A 22133-nucleotide genomic window follows, 5' to 3' on the forward strand; every position below is an offset into this window, starting at 1 on the left:
ATTCCCGGATAAGACGTGGAGTTATAACTGGACATCTCTTGAGTACAATGGCTTGTTAGACCTACAAAACAATTTGTTTAGAGATGTATGTATCTTTGTAAATACCCTCCTTCAACTTCTCCCTACACTTTCCTATTCCCGGATAAGACGTGGAGTTTTTTTTTAGGCTTGTTAGACCTTTCTAATAATTTGCGTAGAAATGCATGTTTCGTTTGTAATTATCCTCCTTCCAGCCCTCCTCCCTTCGTTCCCCATTCCCCACAGCGACATTTTCAACAGAACCTTCCTTACCAATAGATTGTGGAAGTCGAATAAAAAAAGTGCTTACCACGTTTATCTTGATGATTATTAGCTAATTGTACGCTGTTGGTAAAGAATCTTGGTTTGTTCTATGTAATTTGTTCTTCCTAGATCCGCGGAGTGTTCAGCGGAGAAGATGATGCGATTCGCTCCGTGTGGATTCATGAGTGCATGTGCGTGTAAACTCTAATGTGATATTCATACATCAATCCCCCCTTTGTTCATGATTAACATTCCTTCCTTTCTTTTTTCTTTTTATTTTCTCCACTAACATGGGAAAAAGATCACCCTTTACGAGCATACAAAATTGGAAGCTTTAATTCCATTTTATGTTTTTAATGTTCAGAGATAAACTAAGGAGCATTGTCCCATCCAAAGTCATTCATCTCTATTTATTGGCATTGTAAAAGTGATTATATTCACCTGACTCGCTCTATATAAATACGTGTCTTATAGGAATATTGAGACCAAAGTTGGCTGTAAAGTTGAAGTTCACTTCAATCTAACCGGCTACATATATGTTACTACATTAAATGAAGCCATCGATACTGGCCGTCTTAATGCCCAACTCAAGCTGTTTGAAGTCAATGATGGTATGTACATCAAGCACTGGCGTAGAGATTATGCAAAGATACTCTCTCTTGGTTGGTTTTATTTGGGATAGTAAAAACGTGAGGTACTCTTTTGTTGGTAAAGAGTCCAGGGTTAGAGATTTGGGGGTTTCTAGAGCAGACCATTTTCTCTTAGGTAGCTCGTCCTCCCTCGTTGTGGTACTTAATTTTCCTTAATTAGCGGACCTAACAGTCGAGTGGGGGGGGGGGGGGTGCTCTTCCGAACCCCCGTATCCCTCCCCCCTCGCTAAGGGCCTGCCATGTCGAAGTCTTTGTCATTGTGGTATAGGTCTTTAAAACATAAAATCCATACAGCAATATCATGCATGTCGGGTCAAGAGTCTAATATAGTCAAAACAAAACCAAAAATGCTGTATTTTTTTTTTGAATATGATATTGTTTTTAATTTTAAATCTTAAATGATTCGTTTTTCAGTACCAAGTACGCCCCTTACATTGACTAGTACCGCGCACAACGGGACCTCCATCTTAGTAGCGTGGACTCACCTGCTTGAGGACAAGCTGAACGGCATTTTACAGGGTTACCTGGTCAGGTATAAAGAAGCTACTCAGAAAGACTACTCCGAGTTGAACGTCTTACAGTATACTACCAGCCACACCATATATAACCTGACCCCCTACACTATGTATGATATAGGCGTTAGTGTAATCAACCTCGAAGGCATAGGAATCGAAGCAGTTATTCAAGCCAGGACCGGCGAAGAAGGTACTTTATTGTAGTAATAACAATGATAATGATAATTATGGTTAGTTATAACATTTGCAATCCGTGGCGATTGAATCACAGGTCTAGTATAAATACTAACTAACTAACTAACTAACTAACTAACTAACTAACTAACTAACTAACTAACTAACTAACTAACTAACTAACTAACTAACTAACTAACTAACTAACTAACTAACTAACTAACTAACTAACTAACTAACTAACTAACTAACTAACTAACTAACTAACTAACTAACTAACTAACTAACTAACTAACTAACTAACTAACTAACTAACTAACTAACTAACTGACTAACTAGCTAACTAGCTAACTAACTAACTAACTAGCTAACTAACTAACTAACTAACTAACTAGCTAACTAGCTAACTAACTAACTAACTAACTAACTAACTAGCTAGCTAGCTAGCTAACTAACTAACTAACTAACTAACTAACTAACTAACTAACTAACTAACTAACTAACTAACTAACTAACTAACTAACTAACTAACTAACTAACTAACTAACTAACTAACTAACTAACTAACTAGCTAGCTAGCTAGCTAACTAACTAACTAACTAACTAACTAACTAACTAAATAACTAACTAACTAACTAACTAACTAACTAACTAACTAACTAACTAACTAACTAACTAACTAACTAAATAAATAACTAACTAACTAACTAGCTAACTAACTAACTAACTAACTAACTAGCTAGCTAACTAACTAACTAACTAACTAACTAACTAACTGACTGACTGACTAACTAACTAACTAACTAACTAACTAACTAACTAACTAACTAACTAACTAACTAACTAACTAACTAAATAACTAACTAACTAACTAACTAACTAACTAACTAACTAACTAAATAACTAACTAACTAACTAACTAACTAACTAGCTAACTAGCTAACTAACTAACTAACTAACTAACTAACTAACTAACTAACTAACTAACTAACTAACTAACTAACTAACTAACTAACTAACTAACTAACTAACTAACTAACTAACTAACTAACTAACTAACTAACCAGCTAACTAGCTAACTAACTAACTAACTAACTAACTAACTAACTAACTAACTAACTAACTAAATAACTAACTAACTAACTAACTAACTAGCTAGCTAACTAACTAACTAACTAAACAGGCAAGTTTACAGTCACAAAGATAAAAACGGTCGGACTGCATCCTCGAAAACCCACTGGCTTTCTCCTAGTGATGAAACGCACAGAAAAACCATGGGTATTTCTGTTAGATCGCAAGGAACAAGAATAAAGGCAGAGTTGACGCCTGTTTGATTGATAAATTTTGCACATGAGGCAGATCGACCCCTTGGTTGGCGTCGTGAATATGTTTTTTTTTTACAATGGAAACAATTATGAATCACAAACATCTTTGACATTATGTAGCATAAGCAAACGCACAAGAAAATAATATGTTGTAAACTTTCGGGTGTGAACCGTCAAAACACAAACATAAGAACCTACGTATCGGCACCTGCAGTTGGTTTATTTTGACTTCTGCTGATATCGGCAGGTTCACATAGTTGTATTGTGGATCGGCTCGAAAGAATTTTACCAAGTGCAAACGTTTGAAATCTCGTCTTTTTTGCCACCAGCTCCCATCGCCCCGCCGGATTCTGTTGTCGGACAGGGGCTGAACCAGTCCGCCATAAAAGTGTTTTGGAAACCACCTTCCGGCAAGCTCACTGGAATATACCGGAGATACCAAGTTTGCTTTATGAAAATGCAAGTGCCGCCCCAAGTCTTTACCTCGGCAGACAACAGGACAATTGAAGCCATGCCCAATCAGACAGATTTCAACGTCACTTTTGGCGGGCTTGAGGCCAATACCAAATACGTGTTCATTATAAGGGCTTTCACCGTTGAGTATGGCCCGTTTAGTGATGTTAAGTCCGCCATGACAGTAGAAGGAGGTAAGTAACTTTTTCTTTTTTTCTATTTTCAAGCTGAATGCATTTAAAAGACACATAAAATACCAAATATTTTACATTATTTTGGGGGCCCAGATTAATAGAACTAGCTAACTCACATGATTCCAGCTAGCTATGTAGAAGAAGCCGAAGTATAGCGTTCAACGGAATTCAGAATTTCATCCTATTTCACTAGCGTCCAATACTGTAATTTGCCATCGTAATTACTCACGAAACCCAATTTCGCGAACTTTATCAGCCATGTTGTAATATGGTGCTTCTGCAATTTTTTTACTGTCAAGTGTGGTAAAGCATCTATTTTTATGGGGAAATGGTTTGAGGAGATGTTGTGATTTTTTATTGAATCCAGTTAATAAAGCATAAAACTTTTTTTAAGGTGGTCACCTTGAGATTGCTTCAAATAATGTGTCTTCCAATATTAAAAGCAATGATAACAAAGGTGTGGCTGTTGTTAGTCCCAACAGGGTCACCTGTTAATTTTACTTCGCATAACGGTACGGCGTTCGACCCCAAGCATAACTGCTTCATCACGTGGGACCCTATTCCTGCGCATTTACTTAACGGAGTACTGCTGACATATCGGGTGATGTACCGCCTGCTCAACGCACCTGTAAATGAGACCAGAGTTGTAGAACTTGGCGTGTCATGTAATTCGAGTCTACTGATCAAGGGACTGGACTATTTCTCAGTTTATGAGGTTAGGATCGCGGGCGCCTCCAGAGGTGGAGGCGGGGTCCACAGTGATCCTGTGTACTGCTACACAGAAGGCATAGGTAAGCCAACAAGGCAAGAATAGGCAACCTCTCTTAACCTCTTTAATACCTGTACACATCTACACCCCAACCTACTCTATACTTCAGCATCTACTCTCTCATCTACAACTCCTTTCCTAACCTCCTCTTCACCTCCCCATTTGCCCCTCACACTTCCTCTACACTTTTTTCCAAACTTCTTTGTACTACACCCCCATCCCAAACCTCCTCTACTCGCTTCCCTCTACCCTTTTCTTCAGAACCTCCACCCCACCCTCTCCTCAGCCACCTCCTCTACACCTCCCCATCCACCCTCTCATCTACACCTCCACCTCTACCCCTGTCTTCTACACCTCCCACTCTACCCCTGTCTTCTACGCTTCCCCCTCTACCCCTCTCATCTACACCTCTCCCTCCACCCCTGTCTTCTACACCTCCCCCTCTACCCCTGTCTTCTACACCTCCCCATCTACCCCTGTCTTCTACACCTCCCCCTCTACCCCTGTCTTCTACACCTCCCCTCCACCCCTCTAATCTACACCTCCCCCTCTACCCCTGTCTTCTACACCTCCCCCTCTACCCCTGTCTTCTACACCTCCCCCTCTACCCCTGTCTTCTACACCTCTCCCTCCACCCCTGTCTTCTACACCTCCCCCTCTACCCCTGTCTTCTACACCTCCCCATCTACCCCTGTCTTCTACACCTCCCCCTCTACCCGTCTTCTACACCTCCCCCTCCACCCCTGTCTTCTACACCTCCCCTCCACCCCTCTAATCTACACCTCCCCCTCTACCCCTGTCTTCTACACCTCCCCCTCTACCCCTGTCTTCTACACCTCCCCCTCTACCCCTGTCTTCTACACTTCCCCCTCCACCCCTCTAATCTACACCTCCCCCTCTACCCCTGTCTTCTACACCTCCCCCTCTACCCCTGTCTTCTACACCTCCCCCTCTACCCCTGTCTTCTACACCTCCCCCTCTACTCCTGTCTTCTACACCTCCCCATCTACCCCTGTCTTCTACACCTCCCCCTCTACCCCTGTCTTCTACACCTCCCCATCTACCCCTGTCTTCTACACCTCCCCCTCTACCCCTGTCTTTTACACCCCCCCCCCTCTACCCCTGTCTTCTACACCTCCCCCTCTACCCCTGTCTTCTACACCTCCCCCTCTACCCCTGTCTTCTACACTTCCCCCTCCACCCATCTAATCTACACCTCCCCCTCTACCCCTGTCTTCTACACCTCCCCCTCTACCCCTGTCTTCTACACCTCCCCCTCCACCCCTGTCTTTTACACCTCCCCCTCTACCCCTGTCTTCTACACCTCCCCCTCTACCCCTGTCTTCTACACCTCCCCCTCTACCCCTGTCTTCTACACCTCCCCCTCTACCCCTGTCTTCTACACCTCCCCCTCTACCCCTGCCTTCTACACTACCTCCTCGCTATCCCTTTGAGCTAGTATGATGAAATCCTCTGCTAGCAATGGGTGCTAACAAGACGTTGTGGTTATTCAGCTCCTACTGGCCCCGTGTCAAATCCGAAATGCTTGACACCCACCAAGCACAGTTGCGCCATACAGTGGGGGCCAGTGGAAACCTCCCTACAGAACGGGGTTATGCTAGGCTATAACATCTCTTATATGGCTGGTGGCGCTCTCAAATTTGTCGTGGTGGGCGACAGCAGCGTTCTGACGAAAGAGATCAACGGTTTGGATGTGTTTACAGAATACACATTCGTCATCAGAGCGTACAACAAATTTGGTTTGGGGAATGAGACTCAAATCACCTGTAAAAGTGGCGAGGGAGGTAAGATGGGGTTTTAATGATTTCACATGTTACACTTGCGCGTTTCCTTACGATTTCTACAAGTTTTAACGTGTGCAACGGTGTACGACAATGAATATTATCAGTTTAGTTATATGTAGCAACTACATGTTAATGAACTCTAATAGAATCAAAAAGCCCAAACTGTCGCGATCTCGTACCAGAACAATGAATACAATACACCAAAAACTGGAAATCGACTCTGCCAAATTTTCGTCTTTAATAAGACTTCTTCAGGGCAGACTGAAGAAGGTGAATCGTTACAAGCTTATTTACATTATTCGTATTGATTTTCCCGGGGACTGATGGAGGAAGGATTCTACAAGCTCATCTACTTAAAGAAAAAACGATCAAAATAATAATCATCATTACCATTTTTTGGCCGATTGTCAGCTTTTAGGCGTGGTTACGAAAGGACTCATTATTAAGAAGACGGCAAATATAGGGCATATTTCGGATGGTTTTCGGGACTTGTGGGACTCGACCTTGTATGAGTGTTCGTCTCGCCTACAAGTTCTATTACTACAAGAAACTTCAAAAGTCTTGGATGGTGTTACAAAAAAGATTGAGAGGCTGGAGTCTCAGTTGGATGAGGGACATATGAGTTATTATCAGAATTTTTGTTTAGACATTCTTCCGAATTTTGAGGATGGCCTTAACAAGAAACATGAGCAGAAATTGGATGCGCTTCTAAGTTTTTATAGAAGAGAGATAGTAGATGTTATGGGAACGACAGTGGATCATAGAGATATCGCGTTTGATGCTTCGCATGAGGTGATTGCGATGGATGGTGAGGAGCAAGACTACATGGTTGATGGAGGAGCGGAACATGAGGCTCACAGTATGGACAATATTATTGGAACATTATCTGGGTCTATTCCAGAAACTATTAATACTAATACGGTTACTAGTACAGTGGGGGAGTCTACTATGGGTCTTAACGTAGTTGTTAATTTATCTAGCCGGGAACTTAGCCGTGGGGAGGTTGCTCTTCTTTCTAAGGGTCTTAAATTTTGTCCTACTCCTAATGAGTTGGATGTTTTTGCTTTAAGTAAGGATATCAATGATTTCGTTAGGCGTATAAGGTTAAGGGAATTTTTTTTATGATCCGGATGCCGTAGATGCAGATTTTTTGGAAACCCCAGCTTTTAGAAAAAAATCATCTTGGTGTCCGGAAAAAGGTCGCGAAATTGCTATAGAGGCGTACGCTAAAGCCTTGGAGGAAGAGATCTTATCTTCAACCAAACAAGGTAAGATTTATAGTAATTTGACACAGGATGAACGCCGAGCTTTTAAGGATTTAAGGTATGCTAAGGATATAGTTATAAAAGAGGCGGATAAGGGGTCTGGGGTAGAGGTCATGGATAAGGATAAGTATATTCAAGAGGCACTAAGACAGCTCAGTGACAAGGAGGTATATAAGGAAACCAAGGATCTCACGCAGTATATTACGGAGCTAGTAAATAGAAGGGTACGTAAGTTGTCTGCTGATGGATTTATAGATGATAAGACTCTAGATTATCTTATCATCGTCGATTTTATCTCCTTCCTAAAATACATAAGAAGGGTAACCCAGGTAGGCCAGTCATATCGGGGTGTAATACTTGCACTGAAAAGATATCTGAGTTTGTAGATTATCATATTAAGGATTTGGTGCCATCTATACCATCCCACATTAAGGATACTAAACATTTTCTTAATATAGTGAGGCATATGGGAACTTTACCTCAGGGGGCTATCTTAGTCACAGCAGATGTGGTTGGGCTTTACCCCCACATACCCCATGATGAGGGGTTGGAGGCTCTTAAAGCCGCTTTGGACAAACGTGGTAAGTTAACAGGTAATTATATTCCTACTGAGGACCTTGTGGACTTAGCTCGCATTGTCCTGGAGAATAATAACTTAGTATTTAATAAGAAGCATTATTTACAGGTATTAGGTACGGCTATAGGTACTAGAATGGCACCATCATATGCTAATCTTTTTATGGCTAAAGTGGAAAAGGAAATCATAGACTCTTCTCCAGTTAAGCCTTATTTATGGCGTAGGTATATCGATGACATTTTCATGATCTGGACTGAAGGTGAGGACGCTCTGAGAGAGTTTATGGCTCACATGAACTCTATACATAGAACTATAAAATTTACGTTTGAGTGGTCTACTAGTCAGGTAAATTTTTTGGATGTTTCACTTACTCTTAGGGATGGGTTTATATTTACAGATCTGTATAGTAAGCCTACTGATAAGCATCAATATCTTTTTCATACGTCCTGTCATCCGTCTGCTTGTAAGAAAGGCATTTCTTTTGGGCAGGCACTACGTGTTCGTAGGATATGTTCGGAAGACTCTTCTTTCGAAAAGAGGGTATTAGAGTTACAAGGTTATTTAGTTGATAGGGGTTATGACAGCAGGTTTGTGGGGAGGGAAGTTGACCGGGTTAGACGTATTCCTAGGGACGACACATTGAAAGACAGGCGTAAAGGTAAGAATGATCGTGTACCTTTTGTAGTCACTTTTCATCCAGCTTTACCTAATTTACCTGGTATTCTTCGTAATTTACAGCCAGTTCTAGAATCTTCTAGTAGATGTAGGGGTGCTATTGGTAGGGTACCTATGGTGGCTTATAGGAAACCTAGGAGTTTAAAGGATATGTTGGTGCACTCCTTTCTTAAAGAGGATAGTACTCAGGCTAGAAGTTGTGGTAAGTGTGGCGGTAAAAGGTGTAGGGTGTGTAACTTTCTTAAGACAGGGCGGGAGTTTCGCAGTACAGTTACTAATAAGAAATATGTCATTAATTTTGACTTGGACTGTAACTCAGATTTTGTTGTTTATCTGATTACTTGCTCTATGTGTAGCAAGCAATACGTAGGGTCTACTATCAATAGTTTTAGGAAGCGTTTTAATAATCATAAAAGTAGGTTAAATAAGCACCCTAGTTTACCGGTTAGTGAAAGAGTTAAAGATGACCTTATCTATCAACATTTTCATTGCGACAATCATGTAGGTCTTAATAATGTTATGGTACAACTTATAGATAAGTGTAACTCTAAGGCTCAGCTTAGGGAAAGGGAAGGCCAGTGGGCTTATCGGCTTAAGTCTATCTACCCGCGGGGTCTTAATAGTGATGACTTTTTTTGTAGTAGGAACCCACGTAGAGATGTGTAAATTCTTTTTATCCATAGCGCGCGCTATTCTAGAAAATGCGCGTTTTTGTCAGTTGTAATGTTTTTGCGTCTCGCGCCACTATTCTGATGTAAATAAGCTTGTAACGATTCACCTTCTTCAGTCTGCCCTGAAGAAGTCTTATTAAAGACAAAAATTTGGCAGAGTCGATTTCCAGTTTTTGGTGTACTAGGTATGTTTTATTAATGTATATTTTGTTATGCCATACCCAATTTATAGTATGGTATGCTATTACCATAATACCTTAATCGGTCATCGAGAAACAGGAGCTGGATTAAATTGAATGTTTTTTTCATTCTTCTCCGCAATTTTGTAATCTTAGGAAAATGCGCAGCGCGAAAAAGCACCCATTTCCATCAGCTGATTTAGGGAAGCTGTGGAAAATGTTTTTTTAATTCGGTAAATCAAATATAAGAAATTCCAATAAATCATACTTTCTAAGATATGACTTACTATTGCTTTTCAATTTTTCTTCTCCAGCCCCTCCTGAGATACCTACCGAAGTTATAGACATTGGCCAAACAAAAGGAGCACGCTCAAGTGACAGCTGTTCAATCAGTTGGAAAGATGTCCTCTCTTCAACCGCGGGCATCATTCGTGGATACCTACTCCTTGTACGCCACACGAACGTGACCGACCCCGCTAAGCAACTCCTAGGAACTTACGCGTTGTGCGCGGGTACAACACAGTTTACTGTACCTAACCTTATACCGCATAACATGTACAGCCTTCGATTATCCGTATTCACCACAGAACATGGGAACTTCAGTGAGCCGCTTCAATGCCTCACTGGTGAAGCAGGTGGGTTGGAAGAGTGAAGGTCCGTATCCAGGGGTGGGGGTGGGGGGGTGGGGAGAGAGACAGAGAGAGAGACAGAGAGAGAGACAGACAGAGATACAGACAGAGAGACAGACAGAGAGACAGACAGAGAGAGAAAGAGAGAGACAGAGAGTGAGAGAGAGAAGAGAGAGAGAGAGCGAGAGAGAGAGAAAGAGAGAGAGAGAGAGAGAGAGAGAGAGAGAGAGAGAGAGAGAGAGAGAGAGAGAGAGAGAGAGAGAGAGAGAGAGAGAGAGAGAGAGGGGATAGTCTGTAGTGGTACTCGACCTATTAGGGGTCCCCAAAAAACTAAATACTCGCAGTGTGTTACAAAGCTGTACCTTCTAAACCTGCGTATCTTTCATTTAAAACAATCTAAAAAATAAAAGATATATCAATCAATCAATCTTTCACCTTTTTTTTCTTTTTTACTCATTTCATTTGTGAAAATGAAATGGATGGATTTCCCGGACGCAGAGCGCCGGGCTTTCACGGTTCTTACACCTAAAAAAAATAGGTTGACCCGACCAGGTTTCAACCCTTGCATGAGAGACGAAAGCCGTACCACTGAGCTATCGCGACACTTTCCATAATTGTTATAGAGATCGGTTTTAGACCAGTCATAGCGCGAGAGCTCTGCAATGTGTTAATTTTAAGGAAACATATGTGTGGTGATACGCTATGTGAGGCACTATCGCCCTATCTGGCGATATTTTAAAAAACGGCTGCGAAAAGAAGAACAACAATTGATTTCAAAATAGATTACTGAATGACGATTGACGGAGCGTTTTTTTTTTTCAGCACCCGCGGTCGGTCCTAACATCACGTGCCAAGAAAACGGAAACCAATCCATAACAATTCACCTAGAGATGATTCCTCTCCCGCTACGGAATGGAATCATTCGAGGAGTGTTTGTTTATCATACCAAATTAGGTTCTGACTATCCTCCTTCTGGATTTGTGAGAAATTGGCAGTTAGAGTACAATCTGACTGATCTTCAACCATACACCCAATATGTGATGAAAGTTCGAGCTTATACTTATACTATATACCCTGGGAACTTCAGTGAGGAAGTCACATGCAGAACGGCAGAAGGAGGTAGGTAGCAGAACTCTTTTAAGGTGGCGCTCCGAGGTTATTTTGGCTAAACAGCTTATATACTATGTTCCCTACAGAAGACTCATTTTCGGCGCGATTTTCGTAAATTTTTCAGATTTTATTAATACATCTATGCTTTATCAGATTCCGCTAGATTCACTCTTCTTGGAAATCAAATTATTTTTTTTTTTATGCAAGTTAAAAGGAAGCAAGATTTTTATATTAAAATAAAAATCTCGAAATCTGCGCGATAAATTTTTTTCTAAATCTACAGTAACACCTAACAACACCTTCACAAAGGAAGAAGAACCTATTAACTCTTTGACGTATTTCAGTGCCTCAGACTGCGCCTGAGAGGATCAGCGGTTACAACACAAGTACATTCAGCATCAATGTCACGTGGTCTGCGCTGAAGGAGAATGTCTCTGGCGTTCTTGGCGGCTATACGGTGTTCTATCGCATGCGTGACGCGGGTATTAACACCACAGTCAACGTGAGCTTGCCTATACCCAACACACACGTGGAGATCAAAGACCTTGAGGTTAACACTTCCTATATCTTCGAGGTAACCTTGCTTTGTTAGTAACTCTTAGCTGCTTCTACTTTACTCAGCGAAATATGATTTTTCTTTTCTCTATCATAAGTTTGTCTTAGATTCCGGATATCCTGGCAAAGATCGGTAGTTTCTTGGTGTTACGGAGCACCAGCCCCAAAAACACAATGGAACAAAAGCCAAAAACAACAGAGTCTTCTCCTGAGTCGAAGTATTTTTATTGAAACCTGTCCTATAAATTTGTGAAGCTTTTACCTTCTTTGCAGCTTGAATGGTGAATTTGGCGCCTCAGGCAGCCGTCATACAACTCATGTCTAACTAGATTAGCTCAAAATTGAGTAGACAACAAATAACAGCTTAGGTCCAAATTGTTGTTTTTGTGGAGGAAGAAGGACCGGAGAACCCGGAAAAATCTTTGGATCAACCAACTCACCTCAACTCACGGTTGGAACCGAAAATCGGACCTGGAACCCAGTGCTAAGTGGCTTAGGCACGAAAGCGGCGCTCTGCCAACTGTCTCACCCAGGCTGTTGTTGTTTTACAGGTTGCAGCGTTCACTGGCGCTGGCCATGGTCCCAGGACCGCTCCTATAATTGTTTCTACGGATAGCAAAGTCCTTCCGCGTAAGTCTTTTCTTCTTGCAGTTTGTAGTCTCTCGTTTTGTTAAAAGAAAATAATTATTAATCAGTATCATCGTTACGCCCGAGTCAGCATCAAGCGCGATTGCTTTGTTACGTCAGCATCACGCGCGGGTCTTCTGTTACATAAGCATCACGCGCGATTATTTTGTTACGTCAGCATCACGCGCGGGTCTTCAGTTGCATCAACATCACGCGCGGGTCTTTTGTTACATCAGCATCACGCGCGATTGCTTTGTTACGTCAGCATCACGCGCGGGTCTTCTGTTACGTCAGCATCACGCGCGGGTCTTCTGTGACATCAGCATCACGCGCGATCTTCTGTTACATCAGCATCACGCTCGATCTTCTGTTACACCAGCATCACGCGCGAGTCTTCTGTTAAATCAGCATCATGCGCGAGTCTTCTGTTAAATCAGCATCACGCGCGATCTTCTGTTACATCAGCATCACGCGCGATCTTCTGTCTGCCCTGAAGAAGTCTTATTAAAGACGAAAATTTGGCAGAGTCGATTTCCAGTTTTTGGTGTATTGTATTCATTGTTCTGGTACGAGATCGCGACAGTTTGGGCTTTTTTATTCTATTCGCACGATCTTCTGTTACATCATCATCACGCGCGAGTGAATGCTCGTGTCATTCTATTACGTTAGTACCGAGTGCCGGTATTGTATTACTCTATATTAAAACTAGCATGAAACTTAAAATCACTCTTTTGTGAATTTTAACCTTCTTTTAGTCCAGTCAATCTACGGTTTAATTATCCAAATGTTGCATAAATAATCCTCTACGTCCGCAAACTATGTTGTGAGTTCAGCCTTTACAATAAATAAAGTTTATTGTATTGTAGGAATTCACATTACGCTCAATCACAGCTTCGTTAGTAATTTATTTTTAGAAATATCAAAAGCTTTTCTTCCTACGTTACGCCTTCAAATTAAGCTAATCAAAGTTTCCGTCTTGTTTGCTATTGACGTCCACATTTGATTAATTTTTATTTGCCTTTTTTATTACTACATTGCTAACGAAGCTAAGATACTCCGTATACACATCTTTAAGAAGAAGATTTGAGTTCGTTTAGAAAAGGCTGTACTCGCTACATATTTTGCGTGTTTATGGTCGTAAAAATCCCTCAATTTCAGGATATTACGATTTCTGGATTTAAAAAACTCTTTTGGTTGCGGTATATCATTTAGAATACTGTTCTAAAAATCTAGAGGATCGGGAGTATCTTTATTATGTTTGACTGGATATTCTTCATCATCAACTTATCTTCTGTTTTTGTGTCTAGCGCCGGGGGAAGTCCCGGCGAATGTTAGTGAAAAGAACCAGACGGGATCATCAAGAGAATGCTCCATACAGTGGAGCCCAGTTGTTAGCACTGACCCTGACCCTGATGCGGCTGTGATTGGCTACAATATCTATTACCGCGTGAATGATAACAATAGCGAGTGGCAAAAACAAGTGCTGGAGGGGCTTAACACGACATTCGACGTGACCGGCTTGGAGGAATACACGGAGTACTTGATACGCGTGTCTGCGTTCAACAAATACGCGGAGGGCAACCGGAGCGAAGAGCTCACTTGTCAAACGCTACAAGATGGTGAGTATGAGATGAGTGAGAATTAAAACCAGGGTTCAATCCTGAGTCTCCTATTGAGACCAAAAAGGTAAAGAACTAGAGGGATTACAAAGGGGGTAAAGACTCATAGAAACCACAAAGTTGTTGATCAAGCTGTTGGATAAGGTGATAGGTGAACATAAACCCAATAGGTGCGGGTGGGGGGTGGGGGGGGGGGGGGGGGGGGGGGCACGATGCCTAACCATGTCGCTCGTTTTTCAGCTCCAAGTGCACCACCACAAAATTTGTCAGGCGTTCCCGAGAGTTCCACAGCCATCTCCATCACTTTTGGCGATATTCCCGAAAGGGACCAGAACGGTGAAGTCGTATATTACCTCGTCTGTTTCTACGAAAGGGCCCTTGGCAACTCGACCATACAATGCTTAGTGGTGGAGAACACTAGATCGCGACGGGAAGCCTCGTTCGACCAGCACAGCAAGACCATCACTGGCCTCAAGCCTTACACGGAGTACGTGGTACAAGTGCTGGGCCATACCATCAAGGATGGAGTGTACAGCGATCCCATTACCGTCACCACGGCTGAGGATGGTGGGTCACGCGTCAGACATTATTTAACCGTCCCTCGTAATGCGTGGCAGCCAAAACAACCCTTTACAAAATCAAGTATTAGTAAAACAAAAATTACGCTTACCATTTAAAGGCTTTTACACAAAATAGCTATTTAAGACCAAAAATAACTTTTTAGGCCACAAAATAGCTATTTCTTTACTTACGAGGTGTGGCTTTTACACAAAATAGGCTTTTACACAAAATAGCTATTTAAGACCAAAAATAACTTTTTAGGCCACAAAATAGCTATTTAAGACCAAAAATAACTTTTTAGGCCACAAAATAGCTATTTAGACCAAAAATAACTTTTTAGGCCACAAAATAGCTATTTAAGACCAAAAATAACTTTTTAGGCCACAAAATAGCTATTTAAGACCAAAAATAACTTTTTAGGCCACAAAATAGCTATTTAAGACCAAAAATAACTTTTTAGGCCACAAAATAGCTATTTAAGACCAAAAATAACTTTTTAGGCCACAAAATAGCTATTTAAGACCAAAAATAACTTTTTAGGCCACAAAATAGCTATTTAAGACCAAAAATAACTTTTTAGGCCACAAAATAGCTATTTAAGACCAAAAATAACTTTTTAGGCCACAAAATAGCTATTTAAGACCAAAAATAACTTTTTAGGCCACAAAATAGCTATTTAAGACCAAAAATAACTTTTTAGGCCACAAAATAGCTATTTAAGACCAAAAATAACTTTTTAGGCCACAAAATAGCTATTTAAGACCAAAAATAACTTTTTAGGCCACAAAATAGCTATTTAAGACCAAAAATAACTTTTTAGGTCACAAAATAGCTATTTCTTTACTTACGAGGTGTGGCTTTTACACAAAATAGCTATTTAAGACCAAAAATAACTTTTTAGGCCACAAAATAGCTATTTCTTTACTTACGAGGTGTGGCTTTCACAGCGGCTATTTTTCACTCTTTATGTCAAACACGATGCGGCTATTTTGTGTGTGTATATGTCAAACTCGAATCAGCTAGTTCTTCTGAAAGACGCGAGACTTCAGGCAAACTTACTCTTAATTCTCGCCCATTAAGGTAAAGATGTGCTATCTGGGATATACGCCTATGCATGGGAGCGAGAGTTTACCGCAAGCATGCACTTGCACGGGTACCTAAGTGGGCTTGACATTTGTATTTATTGTTACAGTCCCAGCTCTACCCCCGACAAACTTCATCGTGTTCAACACAAGCGAAACAAGCCTGAGACTTCAATGGGATCCCATCCCAGATGGCTACCTACACGGGGTCCTGCGCGGGTTCAATATATCGTACTGGTTATCAGACTTACCTGTTAACATGACAAGCATCAACATCACGCCAGATCAAGCTTTAACCGGGCCAGGAAAAACGGGAAGACGACGACGACGTTCAGTTGACGCACCAACCTACTCTTGGGAACTGACAGACCTGAAGATATGGTCAAATTATACCGTGCAGATCAACGGCTATACGATAGGGGAGGGGGTAAAGACAAACATGGTCAATGTTACTACTGATGAAGGAAGTAAGATTTCTATCTCAATGTATCCATAGTTTAAATTCGCGTGTGTGAGCAGTTTTACAGTCGATTGACCAAACTTTGTCGTCCAACGGCTTCGCGCATGGGTAAAAACCACTAAAGCGCTTAGCTGCATAAATAAGTCACTGCATAACTTCAGACTTAGACGCGGTAGCAGTGGCTAATATATGCAACTATGCGCTTCAGTGGTTTTTACCCTTGCTTACACGCGGGCTTGTCGCGTAGTCGCAAAGCCAGTTGACGACAACTTTTTATCAATCGACTGTATACCTGTTATTTGCTGTTGCAATTCCTTTATTAATGTTATTTGCTTGACAAAGTATTTGAAAAGATGTACCCCGGGTATACTTGTAGGAGATGTCTGTTTTCAGTCCCTTACTTGCCCCCTTGTCATGTGACGTGCACCGCGTGTCTGACCACACTCTCTAACACGTGATTATCTGTTCTCAGCCCCTTGCTAGCTTCCATGTCATGTGACGTGCATGCACCGCGTGTCTGACCACGACCACTCCCTCTAACACGTTATCATTTGTTCCCGACCCCTTGCTTGCCTCTATGTCCGTGACGTAAATCACGTGCACGACCACGACCTCTAACACGTGATTTTTTCTTCCCGACCCCTTGCTTGCCTCTATGTCCGTGGCTGTAATCACGTGCACGACCATGCCCTCTAACACGTGATTATTTGTTCCGGACCCGTTGCTTGCCTCTATGTCCGTGACGTGAATCACGTGCACGACAACGACCTCTAACACGTGATTATTTGTTCCCGACCCTTTGCTTTCCTCTATGTCCGTGACGTGAATCACGTGCACGACCACGCCCTCTAACACGTGATTATTTGTCCCGGACCCGTTTCTTGCCTCTATGTCCGTGACGTGAATCACGTGAACGACCACGCCCTCTAACACGTGATTATTTGTTCCCGCCCCTTGCTTGCCTCTATGTCCGTGACGTAAATCACGTGCACGACCACGCCCTTTAACACGTGATTATCTGTTCTCAGTCCCTTGCCTACCGCCGGACTATGTGACGTTTGATGCTCCCTCCCAGACATCCATCTCTGTATTCTGGACGCCTGTACTTAGACATTGTCAGAACGGGATCATTCTGGGCTATCGTTTGAGATATAGGATCCTTGAACCTGGTTCACCAGTCATAACGCTAAACTTCACCGCAGACCAGAACTACACGATAGTAGAAGATCTCGACAAGAAAGTGAACTATACTTTCTCTGTGTCTGCCTTTACCAGGAAAGGAGAGGGAAATGCTTCTTCTGATTTGATCCAGCCCGATCAGTTTGGTAAGATGATGTTTATGATGACAATCATGATGTTGGTGATGACAATCATGATGTGGGTGATGACAATCATGATGTTGATGATGAAAATCATAATGTTGATGATAATAATTATGATGTTGATGATGACTATCATGATGTGGGTGATGAAAATCATGATGTTGATGATGACAATCATGATGTTAATGATGATAATAATGATGTGGGTGATGACAATCATGATGTGGGTGATGACAATCATGATGTTGGTGATGACAATCATGATGTTGATGATGACAATCATGTTGATGATAATAATAATGATGTGGGTGATGACAATAATGATGTGGGTGATAAAAATCATGATGTTGATGATAACAATCATGATGTTGATGATGACAATCATGATGTTGATGATGACAATCATAATGTTGATGATAATAATTATGATGTTGATGATGACCATCATGATGTGGGTGATGAAAATCATAATGTTGATGATAATAATAATGATGTTGATGATGACCATCATGATGTGGGTGATGAAAATCATGATGTTGATGATGATAATAATGATGTGGGTGATGACAATAATGATGTTGGTGATGACAATCATGATGTGGGTGATGACAATCATGATGTGGGAGATGATAATCATGATGTGGGTGATGATTATCATGATGTTGATGATGATAATCATGATGTTAATGATGATTATCATGATGTTGATGATGACAATCATGATGTTGATGATGATAATAATGATGTGGGTAATGATAATCATGATGTTGATGATGATAATGATGTGGGTGATGATAATCATGATGTTGATTATGATAATAATGATGTGGTTGATAAAAATCATGATGTTGATGATGATAATAATGATGTGGGTGATAATAATCATGATGTGATGATGTTAATAATGAGGTGGGTGATGATAATCATGATGTTGATGATGATAATGATGTGGGTGATGATAATCATAATGTTGATGATGATAATAATGATGTGGGTGATGATAATCATGATGATAATCATGATGTGGGTGATGAAAATCATGATGTTGATGATTACAATCATGATGTTGATGATGACAATCATGATGTTGATGATGATAATCATGATGTTGATGATGATAATAATGATGTGGGTGATGACAATAATGATGTGGGTGATGACCATCATAATGTTGGTGATGACAATCATGATGTGGGAGATGATAATCATGATGTGGGTGATGATTATCATGATGTTGATGATGATAATCATGATGTGGGAGATGATAATCATGATGTGGGTGATGATTATCATGATGTTGATGATGATAATAATGATGTGGGTGATGACAATCATGATGTTGATGATGATAATGATGTGGGTGATGATAATCATGATGTTGATGATGATAATAATGATGTGGGAGATGATAATCATGTGTCGATGATGATACTCATGATGTGGGTGATGATAATCATTATGGTGATGATGATAATCATGATATTGATGATGATAATGATAAAGATGATGATGTTTATTACGATATTACTATAAATACACTCACATACTATAATCAGCGATTAGCGGGTTTTGTTTTCATGATTTGCTCATATTTCCGAAAAATGGATAAATTGATTTAAAATTTACGGCTAAAAGTTGCTTTGTTTACATTTGCTTTCGCTTGGAATATTTACAGACTTGTTTACTAAATCAAGACAGGTTCTCAGAAAGTATCGAACAGCCTGCAGCTGTTTCGTGTTTTTCTATGCATTTTTACAAAAGTGCTAAATATGGCATGGGATATTGATGGTTTTACTTACTTCTCAGGCTCGATAACTATCGGCAAATAGTCACCATGACGCTTTAGTTATTTCGCCTTTCTTCGTGCCCGCTAGGCACTACGGACTCATAAATGCATTGCGAGCCTCGGTTTTAGGCGTTCGTTTACCGTCCGCAAATACCAGCAAGTTCATGAAAAATTCACGATTTTGCATTTTTTGTTCGAAAAATTCTCGCTGGTATGCGCATGGAATTCGCCCCTTGCCGAGATTCGCATTGTAATTTTGTTTGACAAGCGGCAAGCGGGCATAATAGAATATGAATCTGGTCTCTTATTTATAACTAGAATGCTATTAATGAAATACAATACATTACTTTATAATTACTATCGCTTTTCTCGCTTGAACCTCTAACGAAAGCAAGAAGCTCACTGGGAAACTTTTCTCTATAATGTAAAAATATCATTTATTTTATCTTTTTTTTCTTGTTTCGTTGAGGTTAGCAACACACGCGTGAACACAATAAAATTTGTCGGGAAATAGTACAACAGTACACAGGGCCTTAAACCTCGAAGTTATCAAATTTTCTCTATAAATATCCGTTCCAATGAATACACATGTTTAAACACGCACGCAAATTATGATATCGAGCTCTTTCGTTATAACAAGGCAGCATCGTGCCCTCTAAACTACCCGCGTGACTTTCAGGCCTTGATAAACCTATTTCAAATAAGGTTGCAAAAGCTGTAGAACTCTTGTTCATCTTCTTGTGAACATTCGTCTGGCTTTAAGATAACAACGATTCAGCAATTTACGCTACCCATGAAGCACTGCGGGTTACAATACATTGATTTTCGAGTGTTCTTTGAAATAGGTGTATACGCACGCTCTAAATTTGTCACGATTTTTAACCTGCTTAGGTCCCAAGACCTCACCACTTAACGTGACCGCAGAGAACTGGGTAACCCCTAACACAGTCCCAGTCCACTGGCAGCCTCTGGATGAGCCCGAAATAATGGAAAAGCTTATGGGATACCGGATATCGTACAGACCTATTAGTATTGGCGATGAGGTTGTCCGCAACAGGCCCTGGAAAAACATCACCGTCCGAAAAGACAAGCAAACCACATTTGTCATTAAGGATCTCATAAACTACGTCAAATACGAATTCCGAGTGACGGGGTTCACCCGAGGGGGGGATGGACCACACGAGGCTGCTAACGGGGGTAAGTGTTGTTCCGTGTGACAGTAATCACCCAAGGGGAGAGGGGCTAGAACGGATGCTAAGGGGTAGTTAGTGTTGTTCTGTGTGACAGTAATCACCCGAGGGAAGGGGGGTAGACCGGATGCTAAGGAGTAGTAAGTTTTTTTTCATATGTCAGGAATATAGACCGCGCAGAACAGCTAATTGGGGTAGGCGTCATTAAGTTTGAAAGACTCACCCGATGATAACATGAGCGCGGTTCCATGAAGTTCTGTGGGAGGGGAGGCGGTATGGAACATCATTTGTATATTAACCTATCTACCCATCTCATCATCCCCTTATATATAAGGTATATATACATACGGTATGTTAACCTAGCTACCCATCTCATCATCCCCTTATATATAAGGTATATATACATACGGTATGTTAACCTAGCTACCCATCTCATCATCCCCTTACTTTTTTTTGTTCAGAAACATGCCATTGCTACAAACGGGTGGCGGCAAACTACCGGATCTTCCCGCCTTACGTGATTGCAAGTTTAGGGTTGACGTCCGTGAACATGTCTGGAATGATCCCTGAGATACTGCGCAACTTGACAGTCTCCTGCTGCAGGACGTGTCGCCAACACGGACAGTCCTACGTGGATTTCTTCAGGAATGGACAAGGAGGACCTTCTTATCATACCAACGAAAAAGAGGTAAATAATCAGAATCAGGCCCGTAGCCAGATTTTTGAATCTGGACCATTTTCTCTTAGGTGGCTCGCCTTTTTCGTAGTTGTACTTAATTTTCCTTAATTAAAGCGGACCTTCAAGTCGAGTGGTGGTATTTTATCGAACCCTCTCCCCTGGCTCATGGCATGTAGAATAAATCTTGATTTTAACAAGGTCGGGGTTTGCCAGATGCTCAAAATGCCAAGAGCGGAAGAAAGGGAAAAAAGACCTTGATCATGGTCTCTTGGTTGCGGTCAACAGCCGATGTACGTTACTCTACCATCCTCTATTAACGCCTCCAGATCCACCTCCTTCAATTACTCTCTTTTTAATATCTCCTTTATACACTCTTTTTTTTATAAGAACCGTTTTGATAAGAACGTCCAGCCTGATATTTCACCAAATTTTAGGAACATGCTAAGAACATGCCGAGGCTCAGATAGCAGAAAAGGTTTTTAAACCTGATGCGTTTATAAATGCAGAATCAAATTGTGCTCATAGTAACGATCTTATATATTATTACTTTTGAACATTTGTGTAATTCTCTTCCTAATTATACATATTTCATTTTTATATATACTAAAATAACATCGTTAAGAACATATTCAGCCTTAAAATGCATCAAAAATAAGAACGGCTCAGCTCAATTGAAAATTAGACGTTCTTATAAAAAAAAGAGTGTATATGAATTCGTTGTTGCGGCGACCGACGAGAATTCAAATCCACTTCTCGTCCTGGAAATATCGCGTAGTCTATCATTGAACGATCTTGACCAATCAGTTGTATCATTGACCAAGCTTGACCAATCAATTTCCTTGCTGTGTGTAGTCGAACGGTTTATGACGCGACAGTGAAAACATCAAAGCCATCGATTGCTTTAGACGGTTGATTGACTACGCGCTATTCCAAAACAAGACAAGGATTTTCGACTCTGCTCGCGCAACAACGAATTCGG

At 41.0% G+C, this 22133-nt stretch overlaps 1 protein-coding gene across 3 annotated transcripts in view; it reads left to right on the plus strand.

Moving 5' to 3' along the window:
* Positions 1–22133, plus strand: part of LOC5515780 — a 56697-nt gene that overhangs the window by 28687 nt on the left and 5877 nt on the right. For 2 of the 3 annotated variants that reach the window (XM_048723619.1, XM_048723621.1), the window contains 16 exons: positions 412–473; positions 757–893; positions 1347–1637; positions 3276–3593; positions 4067–4384; positions 5877–6167; positions 9849–10169; positions 10986–11282; positions 11618–11847; positions 12380–12458; positions 13763–14074; positions 14315–14641; positions 15828–16184; positions 17206–17502; positions 20177–20482; positions 20937–21163. In XM_048723619.1, coding sequence (XP_048579576.1) covers positions 412–473; positions 757–893; positions 1347–1637; positions 3276–3593; positions 4067–4384; positions 5877–6167; positions 9849–10169; positions 10986–11282; positions 11618–11847; positions 12380–12458; positions 13763–14074; positions 14315–14641; positions 15828–16184; positions 17206–17502; positions 20177–20482; positions 20937–21163 — 4170 coding nt within the window. The remainder of the gene's footprint in view (positions 1–411; positions 474–756; positions 894–1346; positions 1638–3275; positions 3594–4066; positions 4385–5876; positions 6168–9848; positions 10170–10985; positions 11283–11617; positions 11848–12379; positions 12459–13762; positions 14075–14314; positions 14642–15827; positions 16185–17205; positions 17503–20176; positions 20483–20936; positions 21164–22133) is intronic. The other variant, XM_048723620.1, reaches the window with a different exon arrangement.

The sequence above is a fragment of the Nematostella vectensis genome, chromosome 2 (assembly GCF_932526225.1).
Source record: "Nematostella vectensis chromosome 2, jaNemVect1.1, whole genome shotgun sequence".
Lineage (NCBI taxonomy): Eukaryota > Metazoa > Cnidaria > Anthozoa > Actiniaria > Edwardsiidae > Nematostella > Nematostella vectensis.